General features: G+C 41.1%; 2 protein-coding genes across 4 annotated transcripts in view; one reads left to right on the forward strand and one right to left on the reverse strand.

Annotated features, from left to right (window-relative positions):
* Positions 1-16225, forward strand: trpm6 (transient receptor potential cation channel, subfamily M, member 6). 3 transcript variants are annotated; one of them, XM_047591103.1, is made up of 40 exons: positions 1-514; positions 1728-1807; positions 2039-2077; positions 2269-2458; positions 2624-2837; positions 3064-3188; positions 3288-3459; positions 3540-3714; positions 3913-4036; positions 4115-4187; positions 4379-4479; positions 4578-4712; positions 5238-5291; positions 5519-5653; positions 5775-5900; positions 6017-6291; positions 6486-6714; positions 6926-7078; positions 7187-7342; positions 7461-7589; positions 7700-7951; positions 8037-8211; positions 9176-9290; positions 9378-9574; positions 9669-9801; positions 10186-10624; positions 10784-11426; positions 11783-11886; positions 11985-12078; positions 12340-12371; positions 12486-12550; positions 12636-12661; positions 12753-12803; positions 12951-13016; positions 13104-13402; positions 13505-13587; positions 13687-13892; positions 13986-14037; positions 14154-14266; positions 15020-16225. In XM_047591103.1, the coding sequence occupies exons 1-40, from the start codon at positions 461-463 to the stop codon at positions 15109-15111; spliced, it is 5976 nt and encodes a 1991-aa protein (XP_047447059.1). In that variant the 5' UTR covers positions 1-460; the 3' UTR covers positions 15112-16225. The 3 variants fall into 3 exon arrangements, with proteins under 3 accessions (XP_047447059.1, XP_047447058.1, XP_047447060.1); XM_047591102.1 differs by having other exon boundaries at positions 3-514; positions 12340-12386; XM_047591104.1 differs by lacking the exon at positions 1-514 and adding an exon at positions 1344-1602 and having other exon boundaries at positions 12340-12386.
* The window catches only part of rorb (RAR-related orphan receptor B), a 21981-nt gene continuing 17367 nt past the window's right edge, over positions 15557-20170 (reverse strand). Inside the window, exon 10 of the mRNA XM_047591105.1 lies at positions 15557-20167. Within this exon, the coding sequence (XP_047447061.1) occupies positions 20003-20167 (165 nt within the window). The 3' untranslated portion in view covers positions 15557-20002. The remainder of the gene's footprint in view (positions 20168-20170) is intronic.

The raw sequence follows: 20170 nt of genomic DNA on the forward strand, positions 1-20170 counted from the left end.
TGTTTGTTTTTTTTGTGCAGCTAATTGTACTCTATATAAAAAGATGTCATCGTCTGTCCTTCAAAAGCAGATGTGGTCCAGGTGTTTACAAAGAGTGTTGTTTTGAACAAGGGCCAGTTTCAAATACTGAGTATTAGCAGGTGATGTGATCCTCCAGTTGGCTGTGTGTGCTTCAGAAAGGGCTGAAAAAAAGAAAAATAATAATAATTGTCAGACGTCTACTTTCACAAAACACCCTCATCTTGCTACTTGTGGGGAAAAAAAAAAAAAAAAAAGGAGTGGGATGTTGAACACACTATCACCAGCTCAGGAGGTGAAACAGTCCCTTCTGTGTTTGAAGGAGGAGATCATGAACTCCTCAAGGCTTCTTGGAAAGGCTCGACCTGCCCTTTGGACCAGCGGCTGATAAAAGGACAGTCAGTCCTTGTCAGGACAGCAATGATGAAGAGGTGCAACTTGAATGTTAACATTTGTTAGGCTTGTAACCTGGTTTCCACCCAAGTTTTCAACCATGGTAAGTCATGCAACTATTACTAACACTTTTATTTACTGAAGTTCAGCTTATTTCCAGCGAGTGTTTGCAAAGACAGACGTTTCAGGATTATTCATTTACTAATTAGCTGTCGTTAGCGATTAGCTAAGGTTAGCAAAGTTTAATTGTGATTTTAAAATAACTAAAAGAACCACATCTTTGGTAACTTAGCTAAATATAATGTTACCTGATCAAATACTAGTTGAATTAAATCAGTTTACTCGACTTTCTATTTATTATAGGCTTCTTAAAAAAGTAAATAAATAAATAAAAAATTCTACCATAATCAACCACAACCGTTGCTTTAATTGCAAGAAATTGGCTGAGATAATTAGACCCTTATTAAATTAGGTCTATGTTTTTTGGTCTATGTCTATGTCTATGTTATTTTTATTTTTATTATTATTATTACATTATTAATACATTTGTATACATTAATACAACACATTTGTACGTGTTGCTGAGCATAACACTTTAACTTCACACATTTAGACAACGCATTGTTGTTGATTTTTCTAAATTATCAATAATGCTGCCTCTTGAAGATTTGTCTTTGATTAGATATTTAACTTTATCATCATAAATCTCAATTACCCCATAAAGGGAAGGACCTTTAAAGTTGTGACAGACAATAAACCTCTGAGGTTTACTGTCTGTAAAGACATCTATTCATAGTAAAAAGAAGGAAAAAAAAAAACAAAGGCTTGAGCTTCATCTGCTACCCTGTTTAGTGTTTACACAATCGGACTCAGGGAGGGAGTGCACCAGCTCCCCCGTCCATGTCTGGGCTAATCTCAGGAAAGGGATGTTTGTATGTTTCCTACCAACAGTGCTCTTCTGAGCGAGGCCATTGTTAAACCTTGCTGGGAAATGGAGCACAGACCTTTAAAAACCAGAGGAAGCATGAAGAAAAGAAGCTGAGTGAAGACTGGCTTCGTAAAGCTCACATCCCGACAGTGTTGTGGAAGAGTGCAGTTCAGGTTTCTATGACGGGGAGGGAGCAACACTGAGCTCCCTGAGTGTCCAGTGTGTAGATCGCTGCCGGCATTATAATGAGCTTCACCGAGAAGGTCACTGATTACATTTTTGCCAGGATTAGTGTGTTTTCTTGCCGGAGGATGAGTTTGAGAACGTAGTGCTTGACTGCTCCAGGATCTGTGTGCTTTAAGTAAACATTTTTTTTTCCTTATTCCAGTCTCGAAAGTCGTGGATTGAGGAAACCTTCTACAGGAGAGAGTGCGTGAAGTTTATCCCCTCGTCTTGTGACCTACACAGGTAAACCCGAACCTCATTGCCGTGATGGTTGTTAGTTGTTTAGAGTGAGCTTGCGCTATTCTCAGAAGAAGTCAGGATTGGATTGTTTTATTGGAACAAAGTACAACATTAACAGCAGTGTTTGGAGACTGCATTTTTCTGAGAGCAGAACTATTTGGCATTCGGCCCTTACTTCCAGGAATAGGATCCATGTGGATTCTTTGATAATGTGTTATTTCCTGTTTCTTACAGATGTGTTCCACTATGCCAAGTATGCCAAAACTTGATCAGGTACAGTTTATGTACTGTGTGTTTATGTGTGGATTCATACCATACACTGTCATATCACCCATTATTTCACTGAAGTTCTACTGTTCTTATTGTGGGAATTTTTTATATTTTTAGTTAAACCCTTGCTCCTACTATCACTTCTTGTTACCAATTCTTTCCATGCATGCCTTTAATTATTTTGTACTGGTTAGATGTTGTTGTGGCCGCCTGATGGGGGAACACTCTTGGCAAGATTCCCTTCCTCCAGTTTCCCTCTATACTGGTACTGGACAGGATGTGGAAGAAGACTGGTCCACAGAGCGCCACACCAAGGCCAGTCCCACAAACGCCTATGGGACTGTAGATTTCGAAGATACCGCCACCCGTGTCTGTCGGGCCAAGGTACGTACATTTACTAACTGTATGTATTACCTGTTTGCTCCATTTCCATTGAAAATTAAAAAGCCAATTTTACCTGGGATTTCATGCCTTATCTACAGTAGAGACAAAAAAATCAAATTTGCAACTTTCAGCAACAATAACGTAGAGTTTCTTATATTTTTCTAGTATGTTCGTGTGGCTGTGGATTCCAAGCCAGAAGCGCTTCTCCAGCTGATGCTGAGGGAGTGGCAGATGGAGAGACCTAAGCTACTGCTGACTATCCACGGAGGCTCAGAAAACTTTAACTTACCCCCTAAAGTCAAGCAGGCGTTTAGCAAAGGGCTGATCACTGCTGCCCTCAGCACAGGGGCGTGGATACTCACTGACGGTATCAATACAGGTATGTATCACAAAGCAGGAGTCTGTATGACTCTCTTACGTGGCCTTCAGCACATTTCTGTATACCATATAAAAGTATGTATTTTTTTGCACTGTGCAAGTAGATCTATTCTGGATTTTAGTGCATTCATCATAGTTTCCCCATGCCTAACATGTGAGGTGTAACATCATGCTGTTTGTACATGTGTATTTGCTGTTCTTTCAGCTGCTCTTTACATGCTCTCTAGGTGTGTCTAAGTATGTAGGCGAGGCAGTGAAAATATTTGGAGGACATGAGCTGAGGACGAGAAACACAGTTGGCATTACACCGTGGGGAGCGATTGACAACAACACGGACCTCATAGGCAGAGATGTCAGTACTAAAATTGTGTTTTCTTGCCAGTCCGACACAGAAAACATGTTTCCAACGTGTTATATACTTGAAACTGAAATGAACTCCACATTGGTTTAGGTTTTCAGGCCCTACCAGCCGCTGGGGAACCCTTTGAGCAAGAGGTCCTGTCTTAACGGTTTCCACTCCCACTTTCTGTTGGTGGATGACGGAACGCTGGGGAAACACGGCTGTCAGCAGGGCCTCAGGAGGAAGCTGGAGAAGCACATCCAGCTACAGAAGATACATCCCCGTGAGCCTGTGTGTGTGTTTGTGTGCAATGCATACAGAAAGCACAAGGATTATGTGTGACTCTCCTTGCTTTCACTGTAGGTCTGAACCAAGGAGTGCCTGCAGTATGTGTGGTGGTGGAAGGAGGTCCTGCCATTGTTTCTACGGTGTTACAGTATGTCAGCAGTGCTCCCCCTGTGCCAGTGTTTGTGTTTGAGGGGTCGGGCAGGGCAGCAGACCTGCTCGCCTTTTTGCACAAGCAGACGGCTATGGACAGGTATGTTATATGATGTATTCTATACTTTATGTACCAGCTATTTAAAGACCACTGAAACAGAAGTCGTTTCACTAATGGTTAAGTATGATTTAGGTTGGGTGGACTTAGTCATGCACACTCTTTTGCTTTGATATATTCTTTGGAACGCACAGACACTACACTGTGACTTTTGAAATGCGACTTTAAATGTTTTTTTAGCCAGTTGGAGGCTGACATTAAAGAGGATTTCCTTGTGAGGATTGGAGATGTGTTTGGAGTGGAGAGGACAGAAGCCACTCACCTCTACACTCTCCTCCTGCAGTGCATGGATCACAGACAGTCTGTGAGTAAAACAGCGTTTAGGAATGCGTGTGTTTGCTACTGACACAGGGAACTCAATCACTATGTCTCTGGACAACAGATAACCATCTTTGACCCAGAGTCAGACGACCAGATGGCACCGGATGCGGCCATCTTGACTACTACTCTCAAGGGTAATTATTTTCTCCTGTTGGTTGGGATAATTTACTTAACTGATAACATTAACAGTTGCTACATTCTTTGTGGATTGACTAGGTCCAAGCCTTAACAATCGTTATTGTTCCGCTGAGTCAAAATGCCAGAACGAACAAAGATGTGTTAGCCTTTCTTAAGTGCTGTTGTGTGTTTTTCACTCAACAAACAGGCACCAAGGCCAGTCCTGCAGAGCAACTAAGTATGGCTTTAGCTTGGGACAGAGCTGACATCGCACAAAAAGACGTCCTGGTGTATGGACAGCATTGGCAGGTGAAACTGATGAGGAGAATTACTACTTCCAGTTGTTGTCCAAATACGAGCCATCAATGCATTCAATCTCAATATAAATTTTTCTATTTATTGTGTAGGTGGGGTCCTTGGAGCAAGCCATGCTGGATGCTCTGGTGATGGACCGGGTTAGTTTTGTTAAAATGCTGATTGACAATGGCATGACCATGAGCCGCTTCCTCACTGTGGATCGTCTGGAAGAACTCTACAACATGGTTATTATAATATTTTTTATCTATCTATGTCGAATGTACTGAAACTAAACAAGCTATTACTGAGTTATGTTTGTCAGACAACGCCTTCTCCAGTCCACTGTTGTTTTGTGTGTCTTCCTTTGCTATTTTCTTTTCTGTTTTCCCCTGAAATTCACTTCTTTTGTTTGCTCTTGAAACACAAATTCCCAAACTGTGGCTTTGATTGAAATCACATTAATCCTCTGTAAGTGTTTTGCGTTGTGTTACGTGGTCAATTGCATCCATTTCCCAGTTGTTGTTCTAGGAAGCTTCTGAAATCACAGAGCTCTTTGTCATGCATTCACACTTGGCTTTCTCCACGCTGCTTTTGTGTTTTGTGTATTAAAGTCTGTTTACTTATTCATAACTCTGGAATAATAAGCACCTCCAAAAAACAAGTTAACATTTCAGAACTCTCTCTGTATATAACATCTGCAAATGCACTGAAAAAGTAGCCAGTGGATTTTATTTTATTTTGTAAATAATAATACTAATTTCTCTCCACAGCCACAGGGGCAGACCCGACGTTTCCTGCATCACCTTGTTGAAGACGCAAAACAGGCGAGTTGTATTATATTATATTATATTATATTATATTATATTATATTATATTATATTATATTATATTATATTATATTATATTATATTATATACATTTCAAAAATCATTGTTTACGGATTCTTTTTTTTTTAATTCAGGATATTGAGCTGAGGAGCATTTATCCATATAGATACTGATACATCTTTGCTGCAGCAGCCACATTTACATCTGTGTTTGTGTGTGTGTAGACTTCTCTTCCCATAGGTTACCGTCTTTCACTCATTGACATGGGCCTGGTGATAGAATACCTCATTGGAGGAGCTTATCGAAGCACCTACACACGGAAACACTTCAGAGCAGCATACAGTCGCATGCAGGACAAAGTGAGCTAATTGATACAAGTCTTATTTTATCCACTGTGTTTTAATAAATGCCCTGCACGATCTTTGACCAAGCTTGTTTTTGAATTCCCACTTATAATATACTCTCGTTGTTGTTTTTTAGGAGGGCAAACTGGACAGTTCTGGCTCTTTTTCCAACAACAGACGTGGACTGATTGCAAACTCTCAGAGGAGACGAAGTCTCCAGGACCTGCATTTCTTTAGAACTGCTCAGCCCTACAAACGTAAGGTTAGTGAGAAATGTTTTTTCTATGTAATTTATATTTACCGCTGTGCTGGTAGTGTGTCTGCCCTAACAAATTTCTATTCCATTATCAATTCTTCTATTTGTACTTTGCCATCTAGGATCAAGAAGCGTCACCTGGGACCAGTCAGAAGAAGACGTCAGAGACTCCAGGCCTCGGAGATGCTTCCTTGCTGGTTCCTTTCAACTTCAACGACCTGTTTGTGTGGGCTGTGCTTCAGCAGCGGCAGCAGATGGCACTGTTCCTTTGGCAACACGGTGAAGAAGCTTTGGCACGTGCGACTGTGGCCTGTAAACTTTACCGCTCCATGGCCTTTGAGGCACGACTGAGCAGCATGGACGACAACATTGTGGAGCGATTCAGGACATATTCACTGTGAGTAACTGTTGTGAAAATTGACGGCTTTATGTGTCATTTGTTTTAGTATATAATCTGTGAGCTGCATTTATTACTTGTGTTTCTGTTCTGCATTTTTATGTTTTTATTTTTATTGTCTTGGTTAAGTATCTTGGACTCATATTTAAGGACTTCCTCATGTAACTGTTTGAATGACTGTCTCTATGTCTCAGTGAGTTTGGCCAGCTGGCAGTGGACGTGTTAGATTGTGCCTTTCGTCAGAACGAGCAAATGGCTATGAAGCTGCTGACGTCTGAGATGGAGGCCTGGAGTCGCTTCACCTGTCTACAGATGGCTGTGTCCTCGTGTCATAGACCGTTCGTCTCACACTCCTGCACTCAGACCCTCCTTACAGATCTCTGGAGTGGTCCACTCAACATGAGAAAAAACTCCTTTTTGAAGGTAAACATTGAGGAAGATGTGAGAAAAAAATAGATGAAATGTAAATTTATCTGTTTTTTTGTTAGTTTTTTTGCATAAACATTTGTCATTTGACCCAATTTTAACTAAACATTTCGCTTAATTAAGCTCATGTTTAGTATAGTCAGGCTTCATTTTCCAGATAGTTAAATAGTTTATACAACATGACACACTTGTTATCTCTTTGTTACAGATAGTTTTGAGCCTTCTTATGCCCCCTGCCATCTTCATACTGGAGTTTAAAAGCAAAGCTGAAATGTGCCATGTACCACAGACCCATGAGACAATGCTGTTTGGACTTGACTCTGTCATGTCAGCACCAGCCACCGAGGGAACCGATCACATGGTAAAGTGCCCAGTGTGGTGCACTGGCAGTGCAGAACAAATAGCCTTAGTGTCACACTTGTCTAATCAGCAGTTCTTTCTCTTGCCTTACTTTCTTCTTCTCTCATAGGGCAGTCAGGATGCAGAGCGAGGCGCCTCTTTCCGTGACAAGTGTCACGATCCTGTCTTAGAACCGATGCCCTCCCTCACTGTGCAGTGTCTGTCCTGGATCACAAGACTCTATGATTTCTACACGGCTCCCGTTGTCAAGTTCTGGTTTCACACAGTAGGCGTCTACCATTATGTCGTATTAGTGAACAAATTATATAAATGCCCTGTCCTTTATGCAGCATGTGTGTTTTATGTATATCATTCTGATCTTTTATTTTCTTTCTCAACTTTAGATGTCCTACCTGGCTTTTCTGATGTTATTCTCCTACGTTGTCCTGGTGAAGATGGATGATCAACCCAGTGTTCAGGAGTGGCTGGTCATAGTCTACATCTTGTCCACTGCAGTGGAGAAAACCAGAGAGGTGAGCAATGCAGTAATGAAATCAGATGTAATTTTTATTCAAGCAATTCTTGAATGATACCGTTACATCCTACATAATCTGATGTATCCCAATATATTCCTCTTAATAAGGTATTAATGTCTGAGCCGAGGAAGCTGAGCCAGAAGCTGAAGATTTGGTTCTCAGAGTACTGGAACATATCAGATTTTGTTGCCATCCTCCTTTTCCTGGCTGGACTAGCAATGCGTTGGCAGGCTGATCCTTACCGGACAGCAGGACGCGTTTCTTACTGTCTCAACATCATCTTCTGGTTCATCAAGGTGTTGGATCTGCTGGCTGTCAATCAGCACGCCGGCCCTTATCTCACCATGATCACAAAGATGGTAGGTCGACACCGTGCCACACTCACCAGAGAGGAAGAAAGCGTTTGTCAAGTCACCTCTCTGTCCTCTCTCTGTGTTTGCCCAGACTAGTAACATGTTCTTCATCGTGGTGATGATGGCAATAGTGCTGCTGAGCTTCGGGGTGTCCAGGAAAGCCATCCTGTCACCAGATGAGGAGCCGTCCTGGGGCCTAGCTCGAGACATAGTGTTCCAGCCCTACTGGATGATATATGGAGAGGTCTACGCAGGAGAGATAGATCGTCAGTGGTTCTATAAAATACACAAGATACTTATTAACCAGTGTTTGTTTAAAGCAAGAGAATTTAACCTTGATGCTTGTAGTGTTGCCCCGAGTTTCTTAGCCGGAGGTGCTTAATGGCAGAATCCCGCAAGGTTAAACTGCCACTTAGCCTCTGTCACATGAGAACAGTGTGACAGTCTTGCACCTTTGTTTTAGAGTTTATTTTTGTCTGTAGGTTAAAGGTTACTGGAGTCGCAGTTATTCTATTTGTTTCAAGACAACTTTAGTTTATTCAACAGTTCATGCTGCATGTGCACAAGATATCATTTATCTGTCAAGAAAGTTTGAAGCAAAAGTTTTGGTATAAACAAATGAATTCCAAATTAGTAATTTTCCTCCTTTTAGTTGTGGCTTACAATTTAGAAATACTGTTTTTACAGTACAATAGTACTGTAAAAACAAGTAGGCCTAATATTAAAATGAATGTGAATAGTATATTGAAAAGCATGTAACTATGTCTCTCTGTATGTACTCACCCCATACAATGAAGAGCTTATCAGGGTTCAGGTATATCATTACATACGTCCTCTGGAATGAGGCTTTGTCAGTAAATGTCGCCTCCAGACAACTCTGTTGAGAAGAAAAATCTTTAGGACTTTTCTTTTGGACTTTGAGACTAATTGGACCATAAACTATGCCTACAATAGAATATACACCGGTCAGACATAACATTAAAGCCACTGGCAGAAGAAATAACAGATGGAAATAACATTAGCCATCTTGTGACAATTCAATGTTCTGCTGAGAATCTTTTGGACCTGACATTTGTGTGGATGTTACTTAGACGTGTAGCACCCACCTGGACCAGACCAGACACCCTCCACCCCAGATCAGACACTCCTTGATATCCTCCTTTATTTCCATTGATAATGACGTTCTTGAGTGAGACTGGTGTAAGTTTGTGTGTCTGTTTGCATCGACAGCATGTGAAAATGGCGAGCCGTGTGCTCCTGCATCCTTTCTTATGCCATTCCTCCAGGCAGTCTACATGTTCGTCCAGTACATCATCATGGTCAACATTCTGATTGCATTTTTTAAGTAAGCATGTTAATTTTGAAAAAAAGAAAAAAAAAAATTGATTTTTACCGTGGAAGGACCAAAATAAAGAATACTCTTTCTCAACAGCAACATCTACTTTGACATGGCATCAACATCCAACAAACTGTGGAAGTACAACCGGTATCGCTACATAATGACCTTTCAGGAGAGACCATGGTTGCCCCCGCCTCTTATCCTCCTCAGTCACTTGGCTCTAGGATTGAGAGCCATCTACAGGAAGTTTAGTGGAGACAGTGAGCGGGAGGAGAGAGTCTCTGGACTTAGTGAGTACTCCAGTGTGTATGCTGTGGATTAAACAAACACATTCATTTATTATCATACAAATCAATTAAGTATCTTTTTTTCTGTCTTCAACAGAGCTCAACTTGGGCCATGAGGATCGCAAGAAGCTCAATGAGTTTGAGGAGAGATGTGTACAGACCTACTTTCATGAAAAGAGCGCAGGTGTCCACAGTAGTCAGATCAACAGGATCAGAGCCACAGCTGAGAGGTTGGATTGATTTTCTGTTGATTTATATAAAGAGGTGTAGGTCAACTCTTGGGCCTTTTAGAATTGTTTCTCTAGGGTCTTTCCACAGGATGATATCAGAGTTAATACTTTCCTAGCTTGTGTGTTGGGACAAAAACAATTGCTATAGAGACTCATGTATCTAAGAAGAAACTAAAGGAGCCTGTGTGCATAATTTTGACCGTAGAAACTCTTATTTTACACACAATATAAATTATGCAAAATAATTAGTGGTGAAGTGAGTATACGTTGTTTTTGTCAGCTATGATATTTGGAATATAACAAGGAAAAAAGTACTTTAAATGAGAAAAAAAAAACATGTTACAAATCTGTAAAAGTGTTCTTTATCAACTTTTGTTCCACCAGAGCAGAGGAGATGTTCATGATGGTCGGTGAGGTCTCAGAGAAGGTCAACTTCATTCAGGACAGCCTGTCAGACTTAGACTGTCAGCTGGGACAACTGCAGGACCTTTCAGCGCTGGCTGTGGACACCCTCACTTTGCTCTCTGCGTCCGACAGCCTGCATCAGGAGGAGGCACGCCTGGCGCAGTGTCGAGTCCTCACGGCATCCCAGCACGTTCTCCCTCACAGTTGGACCCTTCCACACAGACACAGAGCAGACTCTGATCTTCCTAGTATGCGGCGTCTGACGGCCAAGTCGTGTAAAAGTACGCCGCCCTCTTTGCTAAAGGGCTACACTCTGGCGGCGAGTAAGCTGGCATCACAGGAGCGCCATGTAGACACCAGTAAAAGCTTTGGAGGAAGTCATGGACTGACTGATGAGGAAAAGGACACGGCAAAGGAGGTACTGAATGTTTCCCGTATGTTGTCATTTCCTATTAATATCCATGACACAATGTGGATAAAATGAGGATGAGGAAGTATTTTTGCCATGTCCTTTGAAGGCCTGAACAATATATTTACTCTTCAGTTTAAAATGCTTTGTTTGTCACTTTTTCCACAGTCTGCTGCTGTTGACCTTCCTACTGAGATTTGGCTGGAAGTTTCTAGACCTGCGTCCCATTCGTCCTTATTTCCCAGTTACGGTGGTGGAGTTCATTTTAGTGGTGTTAGGGAACAGACCTCCTGTGAGTCCTATGAACCATCCCGCTGTGGGTCTCCACTTTCTCCCAGAGGCTTGGAGTCACCACATCATAAACTCTGGACACGTGACCCGTACTTGTATCCCAATCAGGAGGAAACTTCCATGGAAGAGGGAGAAGAGGAGGAAGATGAAGCAGAGGGAGAGGAGGAAAGTGCACAGCCTAATATAGATGTGTGCAGAACCTCTAGCAATACTTTCCTTCTGTCTGTCCCACGAAACATCTCTGAGGGTTTCATCAATCCGGCCTTTTCTCCCGATGATGGTGAACCAAGTTCTCGATCCAGATATTCCAGTCAATTGGGAGGAGCTGGGGAATCTTCCAGAGAGTTGCATAAGTCCAGAGACCTGCCATATGGCTACTGCAGGTCTCTGTCATCCAGTATGGAGAATATGACTTTCACTGGTGCACGACTCAGTCCTATGAGGGGCTCATTTCCTTCTCTTGACGAAGGGGGGAGGAACTCTGAGGACAACAAATCACTACAAGGCAGCAAGAGCCAAGGTATTGTTGTAGTTGATAATGTGATCACGAGAAAAATATATTTATTACAAGCTGATGGTCCAGAACAAAAGAGAGTGCATTAGCTCAGATATGTCTATGATAAGCATCTATATATATTTTATTCAGATCTTGACCTCATTTGTGCATAAGCACAAGATATTAATATTATAAAAGGTCATTGATTATTCAGGTGTGCGTTATTCCTTTTATCTGTGTCTTGTCCATGAGAAAAATAGGAAAAAACCTTGTTCTAATTAAAAAAACTACTTTGTATCCACTCATGTGTACCCAGTGCACCTCTGTGTTTTCAAGCATAGAGGCACTCTAATAGATTGTGTTTGTCATTGTTTCTGCAGAGTGGTCCAAGTCCTCCGACTTCACTCAAGTCCTGGACAGCAGAGTCAAAGGCCAGAGCAGGAAGACAGTGAAGATACAGGAGAGCCATCTAGACAATGTTTCCGTAAGGCACTGAACACTGCGTGTATCATAAAACAGAAATCCTGTTGACTGAACAAAAAAAGAAAATCCAATTTTCTCTTTATTTGTTATGGAACACAGAAAACCATGCAGTCTGATATGTCCTGGAGAAAACGACAGAAGTTAAGAGGAGAACCTACATGTTGGTCAGCTTCAACCAGCCTCAGTCAGCTCAGTAAGTGCTCCCTGTTTAGACTGAGTACATGGCAGATCAGTAAGTAGCCCTTATAGCCAGAAACTCTAAATACATATTATCCAGTTAAATCTCAAGAAGGGCATGTGGAGATTTAGACAGTAGTGAAAAGGAGCAGCCTGTTTGTTTAGCCTGCATTTAATTATGCAAACCAGCCCAACATAAAGGTCAAGAAACAAGCACAGTATAAATATATTCAATGAATTATTACCAAGAGTGATGTGTTGTGTGTTTTCGTTTCAGATTTTGAACCCACGAATTTGCTGCCGAAACAGGTGACTTGCCATCAGGTAAACTGTAGAAACATACTTTTGGCATAAACATAACATGTCTATAACATGTCAGTCGTACTGGTATGATTAACCAGACCTATCTATAATGACCTTTAGGAAATGCGGAGCCCCACTCATTCAGCATGGAACAGCTGGGTCATGTCTGTGAGTCGGAAATCTTCGTAAGTCCGGTCTACCAGAATAACCTTTATTCTCATGACACGTCATTGTAATAACTACATAACATTATTCATGTCTCTGTTGCAGTTTACAGAGTGGAATTGCCCCTGAAGGTACTTTTGATCTTCCTTCTTGAATAAATCTACCCCAAAATATGTTGAAATAGTAATATTTTGCGATTTCCCTTTATTTTTCTTGCTGCAGCCAAAAGCTCCTCATTCCAATCCACCGACAACTTGTATCCACACTATTCAGGTATTGAAATGCACAACACAAGAAATGTTGGCACACTACAACCCAAAAGGGGATTTCTATCTCTTATCATCTGTTAACCTTGTTTTATAGTGATACCATAGTGTTTATTCTTGAATACTTTTGACACATGTGTCTCTTTGTTAACAGCTGTGGAGAGAAACAATCTGATGAGGCTGGCCCAGACCATCCCTTTCACCCCTGTTTCCATTTTAGGTAATTTTTTTAGTTTGGCATCCACTCTATTCCCTCTATTACTGTTGTTTTACTCGACAATAAACTTGTCCCCCACATCCTGTGCAGGTGGTGAAGAGGTGAGTGTCTACTCTCTGGAGGAAGTACCGTCTGATTCTAATCCTGGATCCAGCTCAGTCTCTTCCTGGTCATCCCGAGGCCAGTCTGCCATGCTGCAGCCCCTCTCCAGTGAAGAGGGCTCCCTGGACGGGGGTCTCCGGCAGGGCTGCAGGATGCTGTGTACCTGGGCAGAACAGGAAGTGCTCAAACCTGGCCACGTATATGTAGTTAAAGCCTTCAAACCAGATGTGGTTCGGGCTTGGCAGAGGTACTTCCATGGCAGCACGGCACTGCAGCTTTGCTTAAGGGTGAGTGTGCCAAGAATCACTGTAGTGCGCATAAGGAATCACTGAACTGTAGCTTAATTTAGCTAGAATGTCATGATTAATATCTTTTTGCCATCTTGAAAGGAAATCCAGCAGCAGAGAGCAGCCCAGAAGATGATGCAGGTGTTTAACATGATCAAACCTGAGGATATGCACCATTCACCAAGGTGTGTTTTTTTTATATATATATGGTGTAGTATATGCACGTGTCTGTGTGTGTCTGTTTGTATTAAGGGTCTTTCTGGTTTCTGGTGTCTGTCCACCAGGTTTCTAGATGTATCACTGGTCCTCTGGCATTCTAATGGTCAGTGGATGACTATTGAGAGGAACGTGTCTGGTGACTTCAGGAAATATAACAACAACACAGGAGAAGAGATCACCCCCTGCTGTTCACTGGAGGAAATGCTGCTTGCTTTCTCCCACTGGACCTATGAGTACTCATGCAAAGATATGTTGGTTCTCGATATACAAGGCAAGTCATTTGTCTGTGCGTGAGGCATGCCTGTGTATGTTTGTTTGCATGCTGTTATTTTTTTTTTTCATTTCTTTGTTTTGTTCTTGGTAGGGGTAGGAGAGATCCTGACTGATCCAACAGTCATAATGGCAGATGACCAAAGGTACATTAACCATTACTATTGTTATATATCAAATATTATCAATGCAAACTTGTTTCATCCATCATGTTGTGATTATATCACATTTTAGTCAACTGTGTTCTCTGGCCTTGTTGCAGCGGTAACAGGGGTGAGATGCTTTTTGGTGCTGACAACCTCGGAGATGCTGCCATCACTGGTTTCCGGCAGAAACACTCCTGCAGCATCAGCTGCCGCAGACTGGGCCTAACAGGTCAGAAATGTACAAAATCACTGTCGCAGAGTTGTAGAAAGAGTCAGAGAACATATTAATGTTATAGACATTCAAAAATAGTTGTTGTCAAGTTGGCATGTGGAGCAGCATCAACAGAGGATTTTTTTGTCTGTGTATTTATTCCTCTTGTGTACATGTGCATATGCATGTATTTGTGTGTCACCTCTGTGTCGTCACTCAGGAGGCCAACTTGGCTCTGAGAGAAATCCCCAACAACTTGAAATGAAGACAGCACACACCCAACAGCCGGCTAATTAAGCCGCGAGTGTTCGTTTATTTCTATAACAACAGTAATGTTTGAGGCATGGGGGTGGGCCCTGCTTTGTGCGTTGTGCTGCACGGCCTTTGATTACGTATTAATCATGTCTTTGTGCTGGCGATGTGCTGCTGAGACATTAGCTTTGATTAGCTATTAATTAACGTCTCTGGGTAGACATGATACCGGCATCTAGAGGATAACTGCGCGGAAAGAAACTGTGCTCAAAAACAAACAAGCCCACCAAACAAACACACAAACACAAACATTCAGACACAGTTGTTTTGATATTTCAAAGGTGCGTTGTGTTTCCTCTTCCTCTTCTTGTGTCCTCTCCAAGATTTCTCCAACAAATCAAACCAAATTATTCATGCTGGATGCATGGATTCCTCCCAGGCCTGTCAGTATTCTCTTTCTTGTGGTAATGACTGAGTTATTGGAGCGACATGTCGCTAACTGATGTTTCTGTTGCTCAGATTTAAGGAAGCATGTGGACAGCCGCGAGATCGACACCGAGGCAGAGCCGACGCCGGAGAAACAAGAAGAAGACGATGAAACCCAGATATAACCTTTCAACTGGGAAGTAGGGAAAAGAAAGCACATGCACTTTTTCTTAGACTGATATTTTCATGAAACACTTTTGTTGGTGTCTGTGTTAGCACTGGTTTCTTTGCAGTATAAACAAGGAGATGAAGAAGTGCCTTCTCACTATAAGAGCGGTCAGTAGATATTATGAGGATTATTGCAATTTGCACAAAGTATGCTAATATATTTTTTCATTGTATGAAGTAAAGACTTTCAGGAGGAAGGCAGTGTTGCAGAATACTCTTATCAGGAAATCTAGTATCTCACGAGTCATTAAGAAATACAGCAATAACAGATCATTTTATTTAAGTCTTAACTAAAATCTTAATTATTGCTTTTTACATTTGTATTACATTCATTTACTGGGATGACTGTTATATGATTAGCCAAAATAAAAAAAAATGTGAGTCAGAAAAAACAGTCAAGGATGCACCCATAAAATTTCTTTTATTTTTTTTCTTCCCACAACAAAATGTCTACAAAAGCGATAAAATATAGAATTTAACAAAAATCACTTCAGACCTTCACATTGTATATACATCTCAGAGGAGGACTCACTAAGGCCCCTGCATAGCTCTGAACTTCAGCCCAGTCTGATCCATCAAATATGGGTGTTTGTGGCTCTCTTTATTGCAAATGCATGCATGCACACACACACACTCTTTCATTCTCATGTGAAAATGAAACCTTTGCAGTAGAGCTCATGGATTTAAAGTCAGAGTTCAGAGTCCAGCAGAGTCCCCGCCAAATGAAAAAAGCATAAAATGTAAAAACCGTTTGTCAGTGTAATCAAATACACATTTACCTTGGAGTTCCCCCTTTTTTTTTTTTGATTGGTTTGTCATGTAAACTCACACAGTAAAGCATCTATGCCCCACTCCACCAATCCTTCTCTCCTCACTAGCTATGGCACTTTGAAAACAAACAAAATGTCTCTTTTTTGTTTTTGCTTTGTAGTTTTGTCAGTCCTGTGTAAAAGAGGTTCTGTAGCAAAAGTACCTCTGAGGTTTCAGCTACAGGTTGCTACATTTTGTTTTATTTGCTCTTGCTGGGATGCAAAGACATTCTAAACAATAAATTAACCATGTTCAACACTACTCCAATTGCACACATGTGTAATGCATCAAGAAAGTTTACAAAGCATTGGTAGAGCAAACATCATCTCACTCTCTTTTCTGTCTCTCACACACATTCATGCTCATACAAGGTTTACTTGGGAAAGGGAGAAGGAGGTTCGGAGTGTATTTGTCTAAGTATAGGAAATGCATTTCAAACCGAGTGTATTAAAAATGTCTGCACAATTCGCCCAAGTCGTCGCGAAGAACAACGATCTGCTTTATTGTGCGCTGTGTGGTCATTCTGTGTTGATGGAGTGGTAAAGGCGCATGATGTGTTCAGCCCCTCACACTGAACAGGCTACTCCATAACATTCAGAATAGATTCCCCTCCCCACATCGCTCCCACCTGCAGCAGGATAGGGGTCTCTGATCCGGTTCAATAAGGCCAGTTCAGAAAGGGACGAATCCTGACTGGTTGTACCAACTCACACATTCAGAGGTTAGGGGGGGAAAAAAAGTTTAAATCCAACAACAAATTTTTAATTGGTTGTGTATAAATTAGAGCATTTTATTTAAAAATTCTCTCAGCCTGTGAAAAAAATTCTTTGAACTGACTAAATTGAAGTGGAATTTGCCCTAAACCCACTGCCCACCCTTTCAAAACCTCTCCCACGAAACCCACATTATCATGAGAAGAGAAAACACAAAAAGTTTCATTGCAATGAAACGTCATGCAAATAGAACAGAACAACAATAGGCTAATAGTAATAGAAGAATAGTAGTCATAATAAGAACAATAATAATAGTAAATAGTAATAAAATAAAAAATAATCTTACAATGCAAACATGACAGTAGTAAATGCCTCCAGTTCTTATTGCTACAGTATCTTACTTACAGTGTTGCGTTGCCACTCGTACTTGCTAGCACACCCTCCTTCCCTCACAACACCCGCCCCACCCCATCCCACCCCTCTGATTCACAGTCTAACAAGGGAAAATAAAAACATCACACACAAAAACTTCATTTTCAGAGATGTAATTCACTGTCCCGGGGGTGTCATGATTGTGCTTGAATCACAATTTACTACTGGACGTCCTTCACTGTCCCAAAAGCAGCAAAATAAGCAGTAAACATGAGCGGTGACAAGAGCACACCGACATACAGTATATAGTTTTTTGTTTTTCTTCTTGTGCTATGCAATGATGCTTGTCATGTAGTATGGGCTCTGAAGAAATCTGGACAGTGAATTCATGCTCTATACACACATACACACAGACATACATCTATCAAAGCCTTGTCTGGGCAGATTCCATTGCCGGCATACATTGGCGGCCAATGACGCGTTTATCCTAAAAAGTTATTCTTTTATAATTCCTTTTTTTTTTGTAAATTTGCAAAAATATTAAACCCTCTTTTAATGCAAAGTCAGAAAAAGAGCTGCTCCCTGAGAGATGCTGTGTAGTGCATCGAGCCTTAATGAGCAAGTGATTGTCTTTAAGAGACACTGGCCTCTGATCTGCGGCGGGGTCGGGGGGTTCAAGGAAAGATGCTGGACTCTGGAGGAACTAACGCAGTGTGGAACAGATGGATGTGAGCAGCTTGCTAAGAGTTAATATTAATTGGTGCTTGCTCCCCCATGCTGTCACTTTGTGTTGTTTTCCAAATGTAAAAAAAAAGATCGTGTACAGAAGGATAATGAACATGTTTGTGTTGTTAATGGTAATAGATACATTACTAGTCTGTGTCTATAGGGTATCGAAGATTTGGCCACTGTGCATTGATGGTCTCACTTTTAGTGCTTAAATGAGACTAGATCAGAGTCCGCTAATCAAAGCATTTAAAGTTGAGGTAAATCTGCTGTCCTTGTTTGAGCTCGGCAAAAACTAATTAAACTACAAAAGTACCTAATGAATTCAGTGCTACTGTTGTGTAGAAGGTCTCATATTTTGGTACGTGGCTTAAGTTAAGCTGAGATTTTTGCAAGTGTGATGAAACACTCAAAACTTGATGTTCCAATAGTTCCTTCAGCAGGTAACAGCACGTTCTCATTGTATAAATGCCCAGTAATTTTGTGATTTAACAAAAAAGAAAACAACAAAAAATGACTGTAAGAACTAAGAATTATGGAATTACTATGAAAAAACACATGATTGTCTACCACAGCTTCCTATATAAATTGTTGATTTGATGATTTCGCTTTAAATGTGTACTTTAAATCTTCAAAAAGTGTCAAAGACCATCGGAGGCTAATGTGCATTTCTTCACATCTTTGAGTCAGTGCTGTTTTATGTTTTATGTCCTAACACCAGATTACGCTGTGTCACACTGCAGAGTGTATGGGGGAGTGAGTACTGTCTGCAGAGATGATTGTTAGACATAATCAATGATTAGGAGAGAAATATAGTGCATTCTAGTTAAATCTGCTACCCTGTTCTTGAACAACTGGCTATACAAACACTAGGAAAGAAGAGGAGTAAGATCAGAAAGGCAGTGTGAAAGTTATTGCTCTTTAGAGAAATGGTCCTTCATATTCACAGCCCGGAGTGACTGATATCCATGGATTGGATTGTGCAAATAGTGGTTGGGGGGGAGGTGAGGGTATACAGTACTCCTATAAGTTCGACTCATTGGAAACTAGTGATTTAATTGTGAAATTGATTGTGTTGCTTTTTTTTTCCTGGAGGCGGTGTCTTATTCATACATTTTATCCACTTCTATTTGCTGCAATCTCATGTGGAGGTCGTACATAAGAGGTAAAGGGTGGGGTGAGGGAATTTAGGAAGAGATGTGGGGTTCATCGTGAGGTCCTGGTTTCTGATTAGTTGTTTCTGTTTGATTGTTCGAAAGCAGTCCAGCTTTTATTGGACTTAATTATTGCAGCGAGAAATAAAATGATTGATAGCATGGCAAATCTGCCAGATTCTTTTTCTTTCAAAATAGAATATTTATGTATATATCTTCACCTTGAAAAGTAGTACCCATTATTTTCTTTTTAAATCCTTCATATGCTCTCTTTACATTTCTATAGGTTCTGATCAGAAGGCTGTCGTACCTTCTTTACATATGAACAAAATCCAGACAAGGCTTCTATATATCAACAAAACCCAAATTGAGTCCCAGTTTTTACCCAGTATTCTTTTACAGTCTCAACTTTACAAATTCTGTACACAAGAAACTATCAAATAAAATAAAAACACATAGACAAGGTATAGTCAGCCACTATGGGCTGCTGTATATTTAAATTAGGACTAACTTATTTTAACAGAACAAGAAGTAATACTGGAATCCTCTCTGCACTAGAAGAATATCTACAATAGCTTCTCTAAATCCACAGTTCCCTCCCCCATCCAGCTTCTTCAACTTCACATTGTCATCATGTGAAAAAGAAAAAACAATTTGTTTTTCAAAGTTAAATCAAATTAACTTACCCATTTTTTAAAAGATTGACAGCTTAAAATTGTTCCTAGATGCCTTAAAGTCTGTACATTTCTGGTCAGTTCAGTTCAGTTCAGGAGACAGGTGGAAGCCCCACTCAGGTTGTGGCTTGGGGCACGTTTCATTTTTATATACATTCTTCAGACTGTATCGGTGAACGGGATGGGATAAGTGCTGGACATTCCTAGTATTGTTGGCGGTAACTCTAAGTTTTTAGCAGATGACTCCTCACCCACAAGCCTGAAATGTGCCTGGGGGAACTCGGAAATATGTGGTTGCCACGATGGTGACACAGTCGACGCTATTGTCTCGTCAGATGTGGCTGTCTTGTTTTCTTGGTCCTCTGCTGGCGCCATTTGTTGCACTTGGACCACAGGTAGTCACTTGGGCATGACCATGGCAGAGTTGGGGTCAGGGTTGAATAGTTCTTTGTAGAGTGGTGGAAAGAGGACGTTGACTGTTTCTGGGTGGAGTTGCTGGAAGGCCTGAAGCTCCTCGGTATGGAGTGTGCACAAGGCTGACAGTGTTGGGATTCGGCTGATGAGCTG

The sequence above is a fragment of the Mugil cephalus genome, chromosome 8 (genome assembly GCF_022458985.1).
Source record: "Mugil cephalus isolate CIBA_MC_2020 chromosome 8, CIBA_Mcephalus_1.1, whole genome shotgun sequence".
Lineage (NCBI taxonomy): Eukaryota > Metazoa > Chordata > Actinopteri > Mugiliformes > Mugilidae > Mugil > Mugil cephalus.